The sequence below is a fragment of the Mastacembelus armatus genome, chromosome 8, assembly GCF_900324485.2.
Source record: "Mastacembelus armatus chromosome 8, fMasArm1.2, whole genome shotgun sequence".
NCBI classification, from domain to species: domain Eukaryota; kingdom Metazoa; phylum Chordata; class Actinopteri; order Synbranchiformes; family Mastacembelidae; genus Mastacembelus; species Mastacembelus armatus.
The window spans coordinates 16,588,585-16,606,578 of record NC_046640.1 but is presented as its reverse complement, the minus strand read 5'-3'; the positions used below and the strand labels follow the sequence as shown (position 1 = coordinate 16,606,578).

Genomic DNA, 17,994 nt, shown 5'->3' with positions numbered 1-17,994 from the left:
CCCGTAATCTTCATTACCCCGCAAAGACACACAAACATGCAGCAGACACGGATGCAAGGCCAACGCATCAGCCAATCAGATCCTTACCATTACCTGCCTTGCAAAGCTCATCTTACAGGCAGGCCGGCAGCTCAGACATCTGCAATATTTACACATTTCCTGTCATGCTTCAGATCACCACAGTTAAATTTAGTATGTGAGATAGTGAAACCAAAAGCTAAACAGCTAAAGGTAGTAATGCACTGAAAAGATGCTGAAATCACTCAAGACTGATTTCAGTATCAACAGGCGACCAGCAAGTGATTTCAGTCATTGCGATACCTGCAGAAAGAAATTGTGTTTAATTATAACATTACTGAAGATGTTCACTTCAGTGGTGGAAGGTAAGACAGTAGCAGTACTGTACTGTTTTAGGGAAATGATCCATTTCCTGCTAGTTTTCTGCCACAACAGTGCTAAAAGAAATATTGTACTATTTTACTCTACTACATTTATTTTACACCTGTAGTTACTGGTTACTTTGCAGATCATGATTTAGAAAAAAAATCATGATCTGCAAAGTAACCAGTACAGGACATACAATAAACTTTAAAATATAATAAAAAGCAATAGGTTGAACATTACAACTGTAAAATCCAGACACAATCCAGTATTCAACAAGATTTACAGGAAATGTACTTTTACTTTTCATATTTAAAAGTACATATAAAATGAAAATTTTCTGATATTTTTGTACTGTACTTAAAAATTTAAATTGCGGCATTTCTACTAGAGTTATAAAAAGCATCCAAGTACAGTCCTCGATCTTTCTTCTGCCCCTATTTTTTGACATCATCTTTATTCCTGCTGCTTGATGCACCTCAATTCTCTTAATTTCGAATGCAAACAATTTGACAATTTAAATATAATTAACTGCACAACATCCCTGATACTATAGAGTGAAAAGGTTTGCACCCTCTTACTTTCAAATGGCAAAAAGAGTAAAACAGAAATCTTCATGAACAATTAATGTACATTCAGATAGAACTAATGTTCCTTCATTAGACACTAATTAAAGTTAAATTGTAATTCATTTATCAAGGGGGGTGCACTCCTTGATCATTTATGGTACTTCTGATGTTAGCTGGTATACATGTACTAGCTGAATGTGCATGAAATTATCTTGATTTAAAAAAAAAAAAAGTACTATTTTTGCCATTAAGGATGCAAACTCTTCACTCAACTGTACGTATTACTATAAAACTATTCAAAGACAAAATCTGTGTGACTATGTACCTGTTATGACCTTGGAGGCAGAGCTGCAGAGACTGCTTCCATTGTCATTTGCTGCAGGTTGTGGCGGTGGAGGCATGCTGGGTCGGGGCCTTGGCTTTGGAGCTGGTCTGGAGGGGCGAGGGAGAGATCCAGAGTGGTAGAAAGAGAGTGGGTTGGAGTGGGATCCATCATGAGGTGGAGTGTCAGGAGGGGTAGGAGTGCTGGGGGGAGAGGGCTCAGACTCCCCCTGGGCCTGGTAGGCTTGAGGAGGTTGCGGTGGCGGGTGGCTCGGGGCATGAATTGGACCATCTTTGCTAGAGTAGCGTCGGGGCGTGATGGGTGGATGATGAGGGGAGCTGGGTGTCTGGGTGTTACTGGGCTGAGAAGCAAAGGGGCTGGGTTGTTTTGGTGGAGCTGGGGCCTGCTTCTTTGTGCCTTGAGAGGAAAACGGAATTATTATACAATAACAAAATGAATGGTATTCAATATTTGAAATAAACATCGTCTCACCTCTGCGGACCATGTGTGGACTAGGCCCCCTGGACCCACCCTGAGAGTGCGGGGTTCCTACTGTAAGATGGACTGAACCATTCCTCTGGGAAGGGGGAGTGGACATCAGCTCACGGGCTGGGCTGTAGAAATACAATAAATCCAAATATTAATCCATCAATGTCTTCTCTGCTTTATATTCAGCAAGCAAGCGTTGCACCAGTGCAGGAATTCATGCATAATACATGGAACAAACTGCACAAACTTCCAATCAAGGTGTAGTTACATTAAATGAAGGTTAACAGATAAACTCAAACAATATGAAGAGAAGCATAGAGAAGAAGCCAAATGAGAAAAATGTGCTCAAAAGACTGTACAAAAGTTCTGCTTCATGCAAAAATCAAAAAGCAGTCAGACACACTGACAGTCAGGAAGGAAGGAAAGTACATTTTAAGATAGTTTGGTCAATGAACACAACGAGCAGCGAAGGGAGATGATCTGTAAAAGCGTAACATGATTTTCATTGCATAACATTCTTAATTTGTTAGAATGAAGCCACATTAAAAGCTGTGGACATTAGACATTATTATTCTCTTGATTTTGTTTTATAATTTCCAGTGTGGGAACTGAAACTCAAAGACCAATCAAACGCATAAAGAGTTGCAGAGCTCCAAATTGGCTGATTGGTTGCGAGGAGGCGGTGGACTATTGTTGCTACCTCAGCTCGCTCCTTACCTGCTCTCCTCTGCGCTGAGCTGGGTTACAACCTGAGGTTGCACTGTTGCTACCTGGACCCCACCACCCAGACCACCACCAACAGCAGAACCAGCACTACCAGCTCCACTCAAGCCAGGCTGCTCAGCCTCTGTAGCTGGGGATGGAGCATGGGGCTGGGATTCAAGCTGAGTAGGACCCCCAACTTCCAGAGGGGGCATTGGGGGTTGGAAGGTGGGTGAGGTTAGCTGTGGCTGCTTTCTATTTACAGCGCTGGTTCTACGTGGAATGGGCTCCGGCTGTTTGTTAACAGTGCTAGGAAGGGGGGGAGAGGGGAGAGAGTTCAGGAGGGCACACCATACACCATCATTAGAGTGAAGAGACCAAGAGAGAGAGAAACAGACAGAAAAACAGCAAGAGCAGAGACATAGAGAGAGAGAGATGGTGTAAGAGACAGAAAGAGACACCACTTGCTCAGTTCAGTGAAACCAGTCCAGAAAGAAGAACCCAAAAAGACAAAAAAAAAACACGACAGTGACCGTAAAAAAAAAAAGAAAAATGTCAAACTGCAACACCACTGCAGGGACGGAAGACACAGATGCCACACCATACTAAAAAAAAATGCAACAGAGGAAGCCCACACAAAACATAAAACCAGGAACCTACAGTATAGCCTAAGCTTTAATGGGGGAAAAACAAGACAACACAAGAGTACACAAGAGTAACACAAGAGAAACATAACTCTAGGCAAAGCGGTAACCCAACAATATTAAAAGTGGTTTGTGTTTCATTAAAATATCTGAAAGAACTGCATCATGTTCTGTACCAGCCTTGTGGAAAACATAACAAATGTGGTGTAAAAATCACAACAAACATCATTCCCTTCTTTAACTTATCAGCAACTGAATTAGTGGGAGCTACATTGGACTATGGCACAGCTGTGAAGTCTGGACTGGGCAGATCTTCAGTGGGGGTTTCAGTGACTGTGATGGACTCATCAGCCACTACATAGAGGGCTGACATGGCTGGGCCCCGCGACTCCTGCCTGCTCAATGTCTTGGGACGGGATGAGAGGGTGAGGGGCAGGCTGAGGCTGAGGTTGGGGCGAGACAGGTACCTGTCTTTACGGGGAGTGTGACTGTCCCCATCCTGCCCCACCAGGCTGCCAGGGCGTTTCCTATCCAGGCCAGGTTCTGGGTCTGGGGTGGCTGGGTGAGTGGGCATGGTGAACATGCCTGACACATTGAAGTCTACCTCTGGAGAGAAGAAGAACATCACAAAGAAAAATATGTGATTTAAATACATCATGTAGGTTGTTAATTATTTGTGATTCCATCATCTTTTCTGCCCCATCCTTGTCTACCAAAGGTAAGTACAGTCTGAAATTCTGCAAACACACAGACTATATTCAGATAAAACACATTATCTACCATAAGCCACAAAGCTTGCAGAATGCCATGCAAGGTAAACTGCAAAGAGTACATTTTCCAGTAGTTATATGTGTTTTCTTTTCTATACAAAAAAACCTAATTAAGACAGAAAACAGTATTGAAAACTATTGAAAATAAAACAGATTGATAGTTTACCATCAGGGAAGAACCAATCAGCATGCTGGATAATGGGCTCAATGATGGCAACCACATGGACAGATGTTGCTGCTGCCATCTCTGCCAGTGTCCTGAGTACAACCATAACAGGAGGAAGGTTAGTTAGCTTGTACTCAGAAGTGGCACGAGGGAACCTGTATAAAGTTCTTACCCCTCAGTCTTTGCCCACAGCAGGTTGGGTCCAAGGACTATGGCAATGTTGCTGGGAGTCATTTTATTAATCTCACTGTCCTGAGCCAGTTTGGCCAAGAACTTCACCAAATACCTGTAACAGAGACTCCAAATGTTTTAACATTCTCCAAGTGGGCCTCCACATTTATGGATTCCAATCATTTGAGATGATAATCGCTTGAAACAAAGCTAAAACCTTGCTATGGAGGTTTGAGCAGTTTAACCACACCCCTTTTATTTCTGATCGTTTTACATTCAACAAAGTATTGGAATCTATTCTGGGTTCACAACCCAAACATTAGGAAACCTAATTAATGTCAAATTAGTGAGCTTGATTGCTACGATTTGACAAGTAAAAAATTGTTGTATCAAATATGAAAGTGAAAAACAGAACTGAAATTAACTCTACGCATTCAGTTCTGTTGCTGATTTTAGAAACACAGCCTGAGACAACCAATGCTGCAACAACACATCTAAAGGCTTTATACAACACAGAGGAAAGAGCAGAACAGAATGAAATAGAGATGAAGATGTTCTTACCTGAAGTTGGCTTTGTGAGACTTTGGCAAATGGTCACATGTCACCCAAAGAGCCTGAAGCCTCTTATCAGGGTCTGACACACTGAAACCACACACAAATAATATTTGCTGGTTACATAAGCATCAGACTATCTAAATCAGCCTGTGAACATACACTGCTTCAGGTGTGTGTTTAATGCTTATTAGCACAGAGCTGCTGTGTTACAGGTTATTAAAAAATGTTGTGTTTTTGTGTTTTGCCTTATTACTTGGAAGCCTGTATCCACTCATCATATAGGCCAAAAGTCATTAGAGGTTCAGGAAGTTCCCTGAGGTAGGACTTCAGGGCTCCTGTATGCAACGAGAAAAGCTATGAGAAAATGATCTGGACCAGATGGTTCCACTTTTGTACATTTGTAGAAAAGGTTGTACCAGCGACAGCGTGGGGATCAGAGTAAAATTCTTCGAGCTGTGAGGTGGAACAGTCCAGTGCTGCTTTCAGCTTCTTCAACTTTGAAGCTCCAGCAGCTATTCTGAAGAGTCCCTGCAAGAACAATGTAGGAATGACTGAACTTTTAGCAGGTGCTGGTGACAGATTTCAGTTTTAAAATTGAAGAAGTGAGTCCAGGTTTGGAATCAAGAAAGGAGAAGTGAAGCAAACCAGTTTGCCATGCGTTAGATGTTACCAATAGAGAAGTGGCTGTACTCCTTGGGTATCAGTCTTAAATCATCCTCCTTGGTGAGGAAAATGAAATGCTTACATGTAAGGAGTGCAACAGTGAACATACTAATGGATAACAGATTCCAAACACACACACAGCTTATTCCTACAGATGCTAGGCTAAGTGACCACTAGTTGGCTACAGATGTTTTCTCACTGTATGTACCATCATTTCTAGAGAAGAGTACACATGGCCCACATCTTTTTCTAGTTTTGACAGACTGGCAAAGTTTTATGGATACGAATTTATGACCAAATTCTGGTCAATTAACTCTCAACTCTGTCCTAGTTTACAAAAGTTTTTTTCTGTACCTCCTCCTTCATGCCAGTTTCCAGCAGCATCATGATGCAAGCCTCTATGGGCAGAGCGATCTCACGGTTACTCCTCTTCAGGTGCTCCTCCAAGGCCGTACCAAACGCTGGCTTCTCCATCCAGGAGTCTAGGTAAGAAATAATTCATCAGTATCTTAATAATAATGTGATTCTTTAACAATATTTCACTGACTGAATTATTTCTCTCTACATCATGCACAAGTACATAATAAAGGTCAAGTGGAAACCGTAATATAGCTCTCCATTTATTTAATACTAAACAACAGATGGATCAGCTATATATCAGCTGATTTTGTAAATAAAAAAATGAGACCAAGAAATGTTCACAGCTAATTTTTAGTGGCAAAAATAACTAAAACTAAATAATTACACAAAACATTTTCAGCCAAAACATTTCTTGTTTTTAAAAGTTGAAACAGACATTTGACTCATTTCACTACAAATGAGAAGCTTCTTACATTCAGTAATTTTTAGTTACATATTTAACCAGTGTCTTATGTCTTTCTCTTCACCTTGCTGTATGTGAATTGTTGGTATCATTGTCTCCAGAGCTGCCAGAGACTTCCTGTGGTAGTCTGCCTGGGCCTCTAATAACTGAAATATACACATAGACGCAAACACAGTATGAGAAGCATTTGGATATAGTCAAGTGAATTCAGATCGTATCACTTAATTATGTGGTTTTAGTTGAATGGACCATATTTGCATTGCCTTTTCATTTTTATTTATTTAAATTGAGATGCACTCACCATGACATAATAGCGTGCATACTCTCCTTCTTTGGAAGCAAAGTTGTACATGTCTGCAGAGAGCTGATCCTGTTGAAAAAAAAAAAAAAAGTGTTACACCAGCACAGATTTAAAAAAATAATTTAAAAAATTGTAAATCAAAAAATAAAGCACTGCAAGAGAAATTTAAATCATACCTTGCATATTTCTACTTTATTGAGAGCCTCGTCCATTTCGTCTTTGAGAGAATCGGTCTTAGCTGCCATGGCCTGGTTGCTGGACTTTGTTGCCTGGTACCACCTGAAGGCCAAATAATTATTTAGGCACTTTGGGATGGCAAGGGTAAGCATGAACATATTCAGTTTGAAAGGCTTTTATACTTATTCACACAGTGTAAAATCTACAAGAGTTAAAAGTAAAACTGCAAAAAAAAAAAAAAAGATCATTTGAAAATACTAATATTTGCCAACAATAAAAAAAAAAAAACCTACCTTGTCCTGGCTGAGTCATAGTCTAGAACCAGTTTGGCGAGTTGTTTCCTCTGTTTTAGTATATTGGGAATCTCGACCTGTGAGGATTACAGCATGAGTGCATACTGGTATGTCCTTTATAGTCAACACTGGGAAGAACTTTCCCGTGAGAACCCTTTGTCAATATGAATAATGTGGAATACTAATATAACAAAAAAGATAACTGCCTGTCTTTACCTCTGCCAGTTGGTTGAGAGGATCCAGGATGTCTCTCTCAATCTGCACTTCATGCTGCATCAGTTCAGTGGCTAACCTGTTCTCTGCTTCCCCACACACATCCATCATCTTGCTGCTTGCACGCACAGACAGGAATGTGTACAAATATGGCTGTTATCACAATTTTCACAAATATTAATCGCAAAATATGAATGTAAACAAACACAGAGACAGTAGAGGCCTCTTGTCAGACCCCTTTCACTCCATTAATCACTTTTAATGTTGTACTTCGCTTCATTTGCATCAATGAGACTTTTTGAATTTTTGAAACAAATGTTTTGATCCACTTATTGAATATATTGCTGTTTACTCCTAAAAGCTGCTGAAACTGGTCTTGTATGTAATAAAGTTTTGCAGTTCATTTTCCCATCTCACCCGATCAGACTCTCATCTCCCAGCTGGCCACCTCCCTCCTGCATGGCCTGGGACAGCGCCGTCAAGGGTAGCTTTTTCTACAGGAAGACCAGCAACTTAAATTTAGTCTTAAATTTAAAAATGTGCCGAGGAAATTACTGAGGCAACAATGGAGGAGAAACACTCTGTTTTGATGTGTTTAGTTTTCTGATATGGTTTTGGTTACACTGTGCTGAACAAACAGCCCAAAGATAAACCCATGGTCCACATCAGGGATTTAGGCAATCAGACAATGTTTATTTTTCAATCATAATGATCACGTGCCAGTAGGAAATTTGCATATTTATACAGACCATACCTGCAGGTATGGGATCACACCATGCAACATTTAAATGCATTAAATGAAAAAGCAAAAGGAAATTCCCATGTAACCAAACTGATTATTTCAAAGGTTCTTAGTTTTATAGTATGTAAGTCTGAGGTAGGTCTGCTGCACTGTTGCACTGAAGCTGGCAGGAGGCCAGTGCTGAATATTTTTCTTCTGAGTCCTTCTCATAGCTATGGGTTATGTAAGAAGAGATGCTGTGTTCATTGCACAAAATAACAGGTCCTTGCAGATTCTAACAATTGTGTCACAACAATTCACCCTTGTTTCTTTTCTGTATGAGCTACATGCTACACTAGCATCTGTTTGAGTCTCTGAAGCTACATAAGTGGAAAGGTTTTACAATGAGATCCTGGCTTCCTTTTATAATAGAACTGGTTTATGACAGGCCAGTTCCGTTGTGAAAGTCTACGAACTGCAGCTGCTAAATGAAACTAGTACAAAAGTAAACTGTGGTAAAGAACCCTTAAGTGCTTCTTACATGTCTCTTTTCAGTGTCGGTGCCAAGGTGACCCTGCAGACAGGCCACCAGCCTCTTGTGTGTGTTGTGTGACACCAAACGCACCAGCTCCAACCGCCTCTCAATCTGTGGATTTGACACAGGACACAACATGCAATGATAGAAAATTAGAACAGAGACCTGCTGTGACAAGAGTTCAGTTAATGCATGAAGAAAGAAAAATATCAGTGAAATAATAGTTTAATCTTCTCCACACACACACACACACACACACACACACACACACACACACACACACACACACACACACACACACACACACACACACACACACACACACACACACACACACACACACACACACACACACACACAGATTTTCCTGTTGTACAGAAACAAAACAGGTGAGGGCTGCAAATCAAAACACATATGCTGCACCCACACGTGTTTATTTCTAAACTTTCCATCCTGATTGCATTATTGAAAGGTGGAGAAGGATGTTAATGCTGTTGGACTCGATGATGGGTTTAATAAACCTATGGTATGCACTGTAAAATGGTAATTGAATGTAATTAAAATACTGTTAACTTCAAGCCTAATTTGCTAGTTTATACATCTGGAAATCTGGAAACTGTCTACAGGACTCTAAAAAAACGGAGGGTTTTTTGTGATGTTGAACACAACGTAAGCACCATACATTTTTTTCCGATAGTAATTGTAGCTGATTCTGCACCCAACTGTAAGTATTCACTTCCTCTTCCTGTTTCAGTATAAACATCCATTTACGTTTCAAAATCTGAGCGGCCCTCGGCTGGTATCTGGTCCTCAACTTCCTCTTATTCTTCCTCCTTTAATTTCATCAGTAATTAGTGGTTCTCTGGCAGATCAAGCTCTCACTCACATACGTTTCCTCCTCCCTCTCCCTTTACTTTCCCCTCCCTCTTTCCTGCAGTTGTTGCTTCATGCCAGACCACAGCTGGACTTGGCTTCCTCGCCTGGAACCAATTGATTCGCTCACCATTCAGCTGATCCCCATTTCTGATTAATGCATGGAAGTCTAGCTCTATCTGGTAATAGTTAGATTGGATCCAGACTTCTAAACACTGTGCCAAACGGAAAGAAAGAGGCCTGAGTGACTGCGGTGTGGGCGGTACGGCAGGCTGGATACACACTGGGTGATCGCATTGTCTTTGCTGAGGAAAGAGTTTTCCATCAAGAGTGCAGAGCACAAAACACACACTGCATGTCCAAAATATCATGTCTCTTACACTGAATTGCACATGACACCCAGAATTAATACACCTAACACAATGACCCTTAAACTAAATCAGGTTTTCTTAGCCTTCAGTTAGCTCAGTCTCATGTGTGAAGCGTTACTTTTCTCACAAGAGATCTGTCCTTGTGGAGAAAATCTTGCATATGCACAGAATCACATATCCCTGACAAATTGAACATAGAACAATAGAGAGAAAAAAAAGCAGGGAAACTCCCCAATGACGGGAGCAGACAAGCACACACACTCTGAAAATGAACAGAGCAGAGATGATCCTTTCTGCCTTCCTCTCCAATTCTGTCCAAAGGTTTATGGGCCAGTCACTACCATCTTTTTTCTTTTCTTTTTTTCTTTCAATCTTTCAAGACAGCAACAAAAACGAGAGCTAACAACCTCTGACCCGCCACAGCAGAAAATGTGGAATGTTTAGTGAGTCACAAAGGAAATGGGCAGATACGCTTTTTGTTTCTTTTGCTGGCTTTGTAGCTGGTTATGAGAGATTACTAGCTGGCTGACCTCGTTGGCAGGATGGCTAACTGTTTGTCGTTGAGCAGATGGCAGAGCAGAAACAGGATTCAAATACAGTAACAACACAAAACGTGTGTTTTCTTAAAGGAATAGTTGGACATTTTGGGAAATACATTTATTCACTTTCTTGCCTGGAGTTGAGATGAGGTGGAAACCATCTCGTGTCTTAGTTAAATATACAGCTGCAGCCAGAAAATGCTTTACATAAAGACTGGAACTGCTATCCAGGGTCTGTGACAGAATCTACAAGCTCTAAAACTTATTAGTTATTTTATCCGTAGAAAAACCAAAGTGTGACAATAACAATGTGGTTTAAAGGTGCAGTGTTTGAACTGTGACAGATTCAGCAGCATCTAGTGGAGAGATCGTGGAAAACAACCTTCTGAGCACACCCTCACCGCCCATTTCCAGGTGCAAGGAAGGATACAGTGGCCCTTAAAACTCTAACCCAGCAACTCTAACTCAAGGTTTAAAAATCATCTTCATGACAAACTCTCCTTTAACAGACCAAGCCTGTATTCTCACTGACAACTGACTGGGGTTTTGTGTGGTTTGGTCACCAGTGGGTTAACTGACAGATACCCATTTAACACAGAATAACAGATATGCTCCAGTAGGCCCAACAACTGCAGTCCATTGTATACTCAATTATATATTCAAATCCTGAGATATGGGAGCAGTTTTAGCCTGATTCTCTCCTGCAGATCAGGCAAACTGCAATACAATCCAGTCTGACAGCCTCCTCAACTTTCCCACCGAGGCAGGATGTGTCCAAACAAGACAAATGCCTTGGGCAAAGCAAAGGTCTATGGAAAAATGGAAAAGACACTGAAAACTACTATGACACCATGGAAATCATAGTGTCAGATTTCATGTTGGATAGTTCATAGAAGTGGGTGTGGGAGCGTGTAGGGAGGAGGAAAGGAAAAACTACTCTTCTCTGGTCAAGTTTAGAAAGAGGGCAAAATTTTTCCAGCAAGTGTGATTAAATTAAAATACTGATGCTGATTCACAGGTCTGTGCATTGGTAAACTGGAAGCTACACATTTTATAGAGATGACTGATAGCATATATACCCACAGCAGGCACTCTGATTGGCCATATAATGTCTTTTTGTAATTTCTGAAGCTTTTGAAGTTAAAGTTATGTCAAAAATGTCCAAATCACATCCCTTTTCCTGATTCCCTGACAACTACATTCCTCTCTGAGAGCTGGAGCTAAAAGAATGTGTAACACAGCACAAAGCTCCTGTCGTTCAGAACATGGACTAAAGACAAGAAAAAGCCTTTGGACAACAATATGCCTAAATCAAACTATTTCCACTCATAATGCCACAAACATGACCTAAATGCTTGTCTTCATTAGATAAAAACAACTGGCCTTGTATGTTTGCTCATATTTTATAGGAAATATTTATTTTTCTCGCCATCAGGTGTTGATGTTATGTGTTACTGTGTGTGTACTGCATTGTGGTTCATAGTTCACTGCTGAGTGTCATAATAGCTGAGTGACTTCTGTGACTGAATGAAGGTGGTTCTTTCTCCTCTTCATATCCCGTCTTCCTCAGTCTCTGCTATTAATTCACACACTTCTAGTAGTGCTCTCACTGTTTTACTACAGACAGTGCTCCCATCCCCCAACGCACGCACACACGCACGCACGCACACACACGCACACGCACGCACACACACACACACACACACACACACGCACACGGTACATGAGTGTATGAGTTCAGGAAAACAGAACATTGCCAGAGTGGAAAACCATGAGCACTTTTCCTCCAGCGCCAAACCTCTGAGAGCTGGAGAGGTATTAGTGAATGAAAGACTCCCCCAGTAACGTTTTAAGACCAACAATTGCACTCCAAGACTGCAGAGACTTTGGCATCAACTAGCTGCTAAGGCCTGATGGCTTTAACAGCCTTTGAGGAGAACTTGTAAGTCCTATGGTAACTTCTGTACTTCACTCTTCCAGAGCACAACTTCTAAAAGGGCAGATACAAAGCTGAACAGGATGTACTGTAACGCCCTTCATGGGTCACAGATAATAGATCACACAACTACATTACAATACAAACATTTTGTGCCAGCTCTTGTGGACACCAGTGCAGCTAGTTAGAGGTGCAACAACACAGGCAGCTCACAGTCCAACAGGATACGGGTTACATGATTCCAATCCATTTAACCAAGTTTCCAAGTGGATGTTGCTGCTCAGCTGCATTTTACAATCTGAGATGACATGAATACACAGAACTGATGCAAAAGTATGTTTATCCCACGCTAGGCAGGCAAAACCAACGAGAGAGAAAAGGCCTGACTTTAAAAAAAACAACAACAAAAAACCCCATTATACTACCACACAACATCACTCAGTGAAAATATTACAGGGAAATACCGACAGTACTTCATTTGTTCCACATTTTGTGTTACAGCCTTATTCCAAAATGGATTCAATTCATTATCTTCCTCAAAATCCTACAAACAATAATGACAACGTAGAAGACGTTTGTTTGAAATCTTGGCAAATTTATCAAAAATAAAAAACAAAAGTACAAACTGAAAACTGTATTTCAGACCGGAAGTGTTTCCAGAGATCTTCGGCCTGATTTGAATAGAGTCCGACAAACTATATATCAATTGAAAGCAGAAAGCCTCGCGATTCAAATGGTATAAACCAATTTAGGATTGAATTATCACAGCGACAACAGTTCCTTGGTGTTTAACAAACACAGCAACATGGTAACGTTAACGTTACTTCTTACCTTTCCTGATGTGAACAAATCCACATGGACTGAAACTGAAAGTGTTGCACGTCAGTTTTTTTCGTAATAGTCCAGTGAACAAAAAAAAAAATACAATCAAAAGGGTTTTTTGTCCAAAAGACGTATTATCCTTAAGAAAAGGCCATAAAACCATGGTCTTTTCAGCCCTCGTTAAAAAGTTTTCATTCCGTTTGTTCTCGCCGTTTGTTTCCCACGAACAGACAAACAGACGATAGACTTAAGTTACATTCTGCAGACTGACGCTTTCCTGTTTCAATTGCATAAAATCCTAAAATTCTCCAAACTGTAGCTTTTAATGAAACAGGTGCCGGTCGTACAGTTTTTGTTTGTTCTGCCATTTTCCTCACGTAGCTCATATGCCCAAACATACGATCTAAAACGTGTTTATAGCGCATGCGCATGTAGGCCGTTTGTAGTCCGGTAGTGGAAAAACGTATCTGACTAGCGGAGCTTATTGAATTAAATATTAAAATATATTATTAACTTTTCCGCACCGATGCAGAATCGTTTTAAGGTGAACGACGCTGCATTTAAAAAAGTTTTTTTTTTTTAAATCACCCCTATGCAGCAGTGCATCCCATAATACTGTCAATACTGTAAAAACACTGGTTTGTGTCTGAAGCCAGATGAACAGTATAAATAAAGAATCTTATATTCACCTGTAGGAGGTCCTCACTCAGCACCTCGGTTTTCTCAGCCCTGTTAAGAGAAACACAAAGGTCAAAGAATGACAACTAACAGCTATGAACAAAACCAAACATGCTTTCAGCACAGGGAAAAACACACTACAAAAGAGGCATGAGGCACACCTGTTTTATTGTACAGAGACAAAGCCCAAACAGCACATGAATTTTGACTAATGTGTAAAAACTCTAGTGCATTTCACTGCATTGTCTACTGCTGTGTTTTATTTTGGCTAAACAAGATCTACAACCTGTAGATCAGCAGAAGAGCAGACAGTAAATAAAACCCTCAAACTAAAACAGAGTATTCCAGTCACAATATACTTGCTAATATCATGAAAAGTGGAAGGAGCATATCAGTCGCTGTAAACTGCAGGGAACAATTTGTACATACTTGACATACATGCCCAGTACTACTCCAGCCTGTGGCTGTTTTCCACCATGGATTCCTTCACCCTGTCCAAACACACACTTCTTGTGTCATCTTCACCTTGTTTGTTGTGGCAACAGGGGAAGGTGTGTGCATTTGTGTGGAGCAGACTAGGAGTTGTCAAGTGGTTTGTTGATGTCTATAATATACCATGTATATAATTGAGTCTGCAGAAAATAGGACCCTGTGACATCACTCCAAAACTCTGAGGAGTTGATGTCAAAATCAGCTCCATAATATCTGATCTAAGGCAGATCTTTCCATTTTTAAATGTGACCTCAGACTCTCAATACAGGTTTTACCCATTTCAGAGTAAGACTGATCATTGTTCTGTGTTTCTTGGCCTGAATCTTGCTGAGCTAGTGAGCCCACCAACCCAGCTCATCTCTCACCCTATCAATATCCAACAAATACACCACTGCACACCAGCAAGCACACTTCTTACGTCTCCACACACAAATCTCTGTGGACTTCTTGGCTCCCTGTACCAGCACAGGCCCACACTATAGATTTAAATCTCACAGGGATCAATTAACCCTCTCCCTCACAAGAGTTATTACCTAACAGTGTTGTAAGACTCAGAAATAAGATTCTCACAAGTTACACCCTACAGACAGACGCTTACCTCACTCTGCCTAAAATATTCCCACTGCTAATCGAAAAATACCTTTGCATTCTTCTGTCTCAAGTTGAACCAAGAGTAGAGATTTTTATTCAACTGGTCAAAAATTCAGGTTACATGCCAAATATTTTTTCAATTTTTGCTTTGCTGGTAATTAATAAGTCATGAGATTTTTTTTTCTTTTTTAGGATAATTGCCTCAAGCTTCTCTAATGTGAATATTTAGTAGTTTCTGTAGATTTCAATAAAAGTGAACTGAATATCAGTTTTCTTTTTTTAACTAACTACATCTCTTCCTAATTTGTTTAACATACACAGCATTGTGCCCTGTGCAACACAGGCGAAGAGGAAATTTATAACTCATGTTTAACACAGAAAAACATTTTAAAAATAGGCGCAAATGAATCGTTTTCATATAGAACTTACACAGAGATGCCAAATAAGCCATTTATTTACGAGACAATTTGTGACTTTAACAGTTCCACAGAGGAAAAGTTGTACAGTTTGTGATGGGATATGATCTGCAGCCAGAATACCTACACACGGATCCATATGACCACACTACACATTAGGCTATATTCACTCCTCTCTGAAGAAAAAAACCTACATGAGCAATCTTTAGATTCTTATCAATATTGGATTAGAATTGATCTGATTGAAGTGCAGCTGGGCTCTTGCAGAAACTAGTGCCCTAAGAGTAGAATTTCACAATGTTGGAGCCTAAACACGGATAGAAAGGTTGGAGCAAAACAACACAAAAAGATAATGAAAGTATAGAACTGTACTACATTCTTTGTATGTAAATACACTGTTAACTGCCTAGAGTCAATAAGAAAATAAATCGAACATAAAAATAGAAATACTAAAACCCATGTACTTATTTAATTTATTACACTTATGTTTTCTCTATGTACTACTTCTCTATGTACATGTAAATCAAACTGGTATGCTCTTTTTAAATACAGCACTCTGTGGCTGTATGACATCCCCAGGCCTCCAACTGTGTCCCTGTCAACAACCACAGAAACGCTTACTCCACAAAAACCCTTGTGTGTCGGGCCTTTCCTGTGCCAGACAGACAAACACACACACGCACAAACACACACATCATTGCAAACTGGCATGGGGAAGAAAAAGTCACTGGTTTGTGAAGATAAACAGTCATCTGGGTTCTGTAGTAGCAATCAGCTTAAATTTCATTTGACCTATTGACTTTATCTATTATTTCTGTAACTCAGAACTTGTGTTGCTTTTTCCGATCACTAGCTGTATAATTTCCACCGTTTTATTGAACATGATCCCACACAGCAGTAGTGCATGTGCACCAGTAATTCACAATGGGTGTGTGTCTGCAAATCCTTCCACCTTTGCAAGCTGTCCTTGTGCTCAGTTAGGTTTTACTGCTCTTACACAATATATGGAGGAATGCATATGAGAAATCCAAGGTCAGAGCCCACGGGGTATTGGTTGGAAAATCATTTTGAAGAAACATCAAGAAGAAATCATCTGTAGACGCCATTACTGCAGTAAGAACTAGAGACATCATCTCATTGGTGGCTGCTGAGACTGAACTGGGTTGGAAACCCCTGTGGGGATGGAGATGAAGGGGTAGCAGAGGGAGATGGTATTGATAGTCTGTGTATGTGTGTGTGTGTGTGCGGCCCCACACACAACTAACTGCCAGTATCAGGAAATGTTTTTCTGTGTATGCCAAGCCCCAAACTACAGAAACAGCAGCAATCCAAAACTATAATTGTATACGGTACAAACACTACTAGTTGACAAGTGACATGTGGTCCCTGAGATGTAAAGGCCCTCAAGAATTTCATCAGACATGTTTTTACTAAAAGGTTTAGGTGACAGAGAAATATTTTTTAGGGCTTTGCACCGATGCCTGCAGCTACACTGAAAGATCCAGACATGTACTTAGAAAATGCAAGTCTTCTAATTAATTTGGTTAACAGCCAGGAAATGATGATGATCATTCCACTTGTTTAATCAGGCAAAAATGTCAAAAAAAATATTAAATATTCTTCTATTTTTAAACTAAATATATTTAGGTTGTAGGCCTTTGGTCAAATAAAACCATCTGATGTTTTGTCTTTTTCAACTTTAATGCGACATTAGAGCTGCATCAATTACTAAATGAATCAATTTGTGTACTGAAAGGAAATAATCAGCAGTTATGTTGGCTACTGATTGATCATTTGGTCACTTGATCCAGTATCTCAAGTTCCAGTTTTTTTTCTTTTGTCTTATGGTAAATGAAACTGAATATTGTGCTGTCCGCTAAATAAGCATTTCATCTGAAGATGCCACCTTAGCCTCCTGAAAATTAAATCTTCCAACTTTTTTATTAGCAAAATGATTAACAGAGTCCATATAACAACAGGCAGATTAATGCAAATAAAGTCACTGTGTCCTCACACTGATCTTTGAAAATCAAATGGATTTTTGGCCCATTTACACTTCAAACTGAAAACGTTCACATACCAGACAAGCAGATTTAGATGTTTGTCATCACTAAACTGCTAAATGTCCCTTTAGTTTCAGCAAAACTATCCAGGTTACGCATTAAAATGGCCCAGTTCCTCGGACACAGCCCACAACCAGAGGACAGATGACAATAGAAAAGGCCAACATTGTTTTTGACAAATTGTGAAAAGCAACCTCAGTGTTGGCCGCTTCGATATAATCACATGAGCTCTATTGTAACTTGCAACAGTGCATGTTTTTAAAATAAAACCCACCTTCCAACAGTCTGGTTGGCAAGTTGCCTCATGCGATTGAACTGTTTCTTCATGTTTTAGTCTCCTCTGTGTCTCCTACAAGTCAGGAAAAGTTAGTGGCACCTCCGGGCGCTGTCGTTCATCCACAGTGGATCCAAAAGTTGCGCTACGTCGCAGCCATTGCGGCAGAAAACCCTGCGCTCCGCTTTTGAACACTACAACTGACGGGCTTTCCTGATTGAACCCGGTGACATTGACCGTCGCACTTCAATCTGTTAAATCCCAACCAGGAAAGGCTGACAGGTCAGATGAAGCAGCCCCCGACACGCTCCCGGAGCCCCATTGCCACGGAGTGTCAGACGTCCTGAAGTCTGGTTTCAGTGGAACCACTGGTCGGAAGAAGGAAGTGCTTTTACTTCCCTACTGTACGCTGCATGGCCCAACGGTGACATGTGATACCTTAGC

The 17,994-nt window shown here is 40.5% G+C and overlaps 1 protein-coding gene across 5 annotated transcripts in view; it reads right to left on the bottom strand.

Annotated features, from left to right (window-relative positions):
- The window catches only part of arhgap17b (Rho GTPase activating protein 17b), a 20,562-nt gene extending 2,568 nt beyond the window's left edge, over positions 1–17,994 (bottom strand). Inside the window, exons 1-20 of one of the 5 annotated variants that reach the window (XM_026325444.2) lie at positions 17,551–17,994; positions 13,726–13,765; positions 8,502–8,606; positions 7,657–7,733; positions 7,243–7,354; positions 7,027–7,103; positions 6,733–6,835; positions 6,557–6,625; positions 6,320–6,401; positions 5,787–5,914; positions 5,186–5,297; positions 5,023–5,104; positions 4,776–4,856; positions 4,216–4,329; positions 4,044–4,135; positions 3,575–3,713; positions 2,479–2,772; positions 1,765–1,886; positions 1,276–1,689; positions 98–139 (exon numbers count right to left, since the gene is read on the bottom strand). In XM_026325444.2, the coding sequence (XP_026181229.1) occupies positions 132–139; positions 1,276–1,689; positions 1,765–1,886; positions 2,479–2,772; positions 3,575–3,713; positions 4,044–4,135; positions 4,216–4,329; positions 4,776–4,856; positions 5,023–5,104; positions 5,186–5,297; positions 5,787–5,914; positions 6,320–6,401; positions 6,557–6,625; positions 6,733–6,835; positions 7,027–7,103; positions 7,243–7,354; positions 7,657–7,733; positions 8,502–8,606; positions 13,726–13,765; positions 17,551–17,603 (2,304 nt within the window). In that variant the 5' untranslated portion in view covers positions 17,604–17,994 and the 3' untranslated portion in view covers positions 98–131. Of the gene's footprint in view, positions 1–87; positions 140–1,275; positions 1,690–1,764; positions 1,887–2,478; positions 2,773–3,574; positions 3,714–4,043; positions 4,136–4,215; positions 4,330–4,775; positions 4,857–5,022; positions 5,105–5,185; positions 5,298–5,786; positions 5,915–6,319; positions 6,402–6,556; positions 6,626–6,732; positions 6,836–7,026; positions 7,104–7,242; positions 7,355–7,656; positions 7,734–8,501; positions 8,607–13,725; positions 13,766–17,550 lie in introns of all 5 variants that reach the window. The other 4 variants (XM_026325442.2, XM_026325443.2, XM_026325441.2 and 1 more) reach the window with 4 other exon arrangements.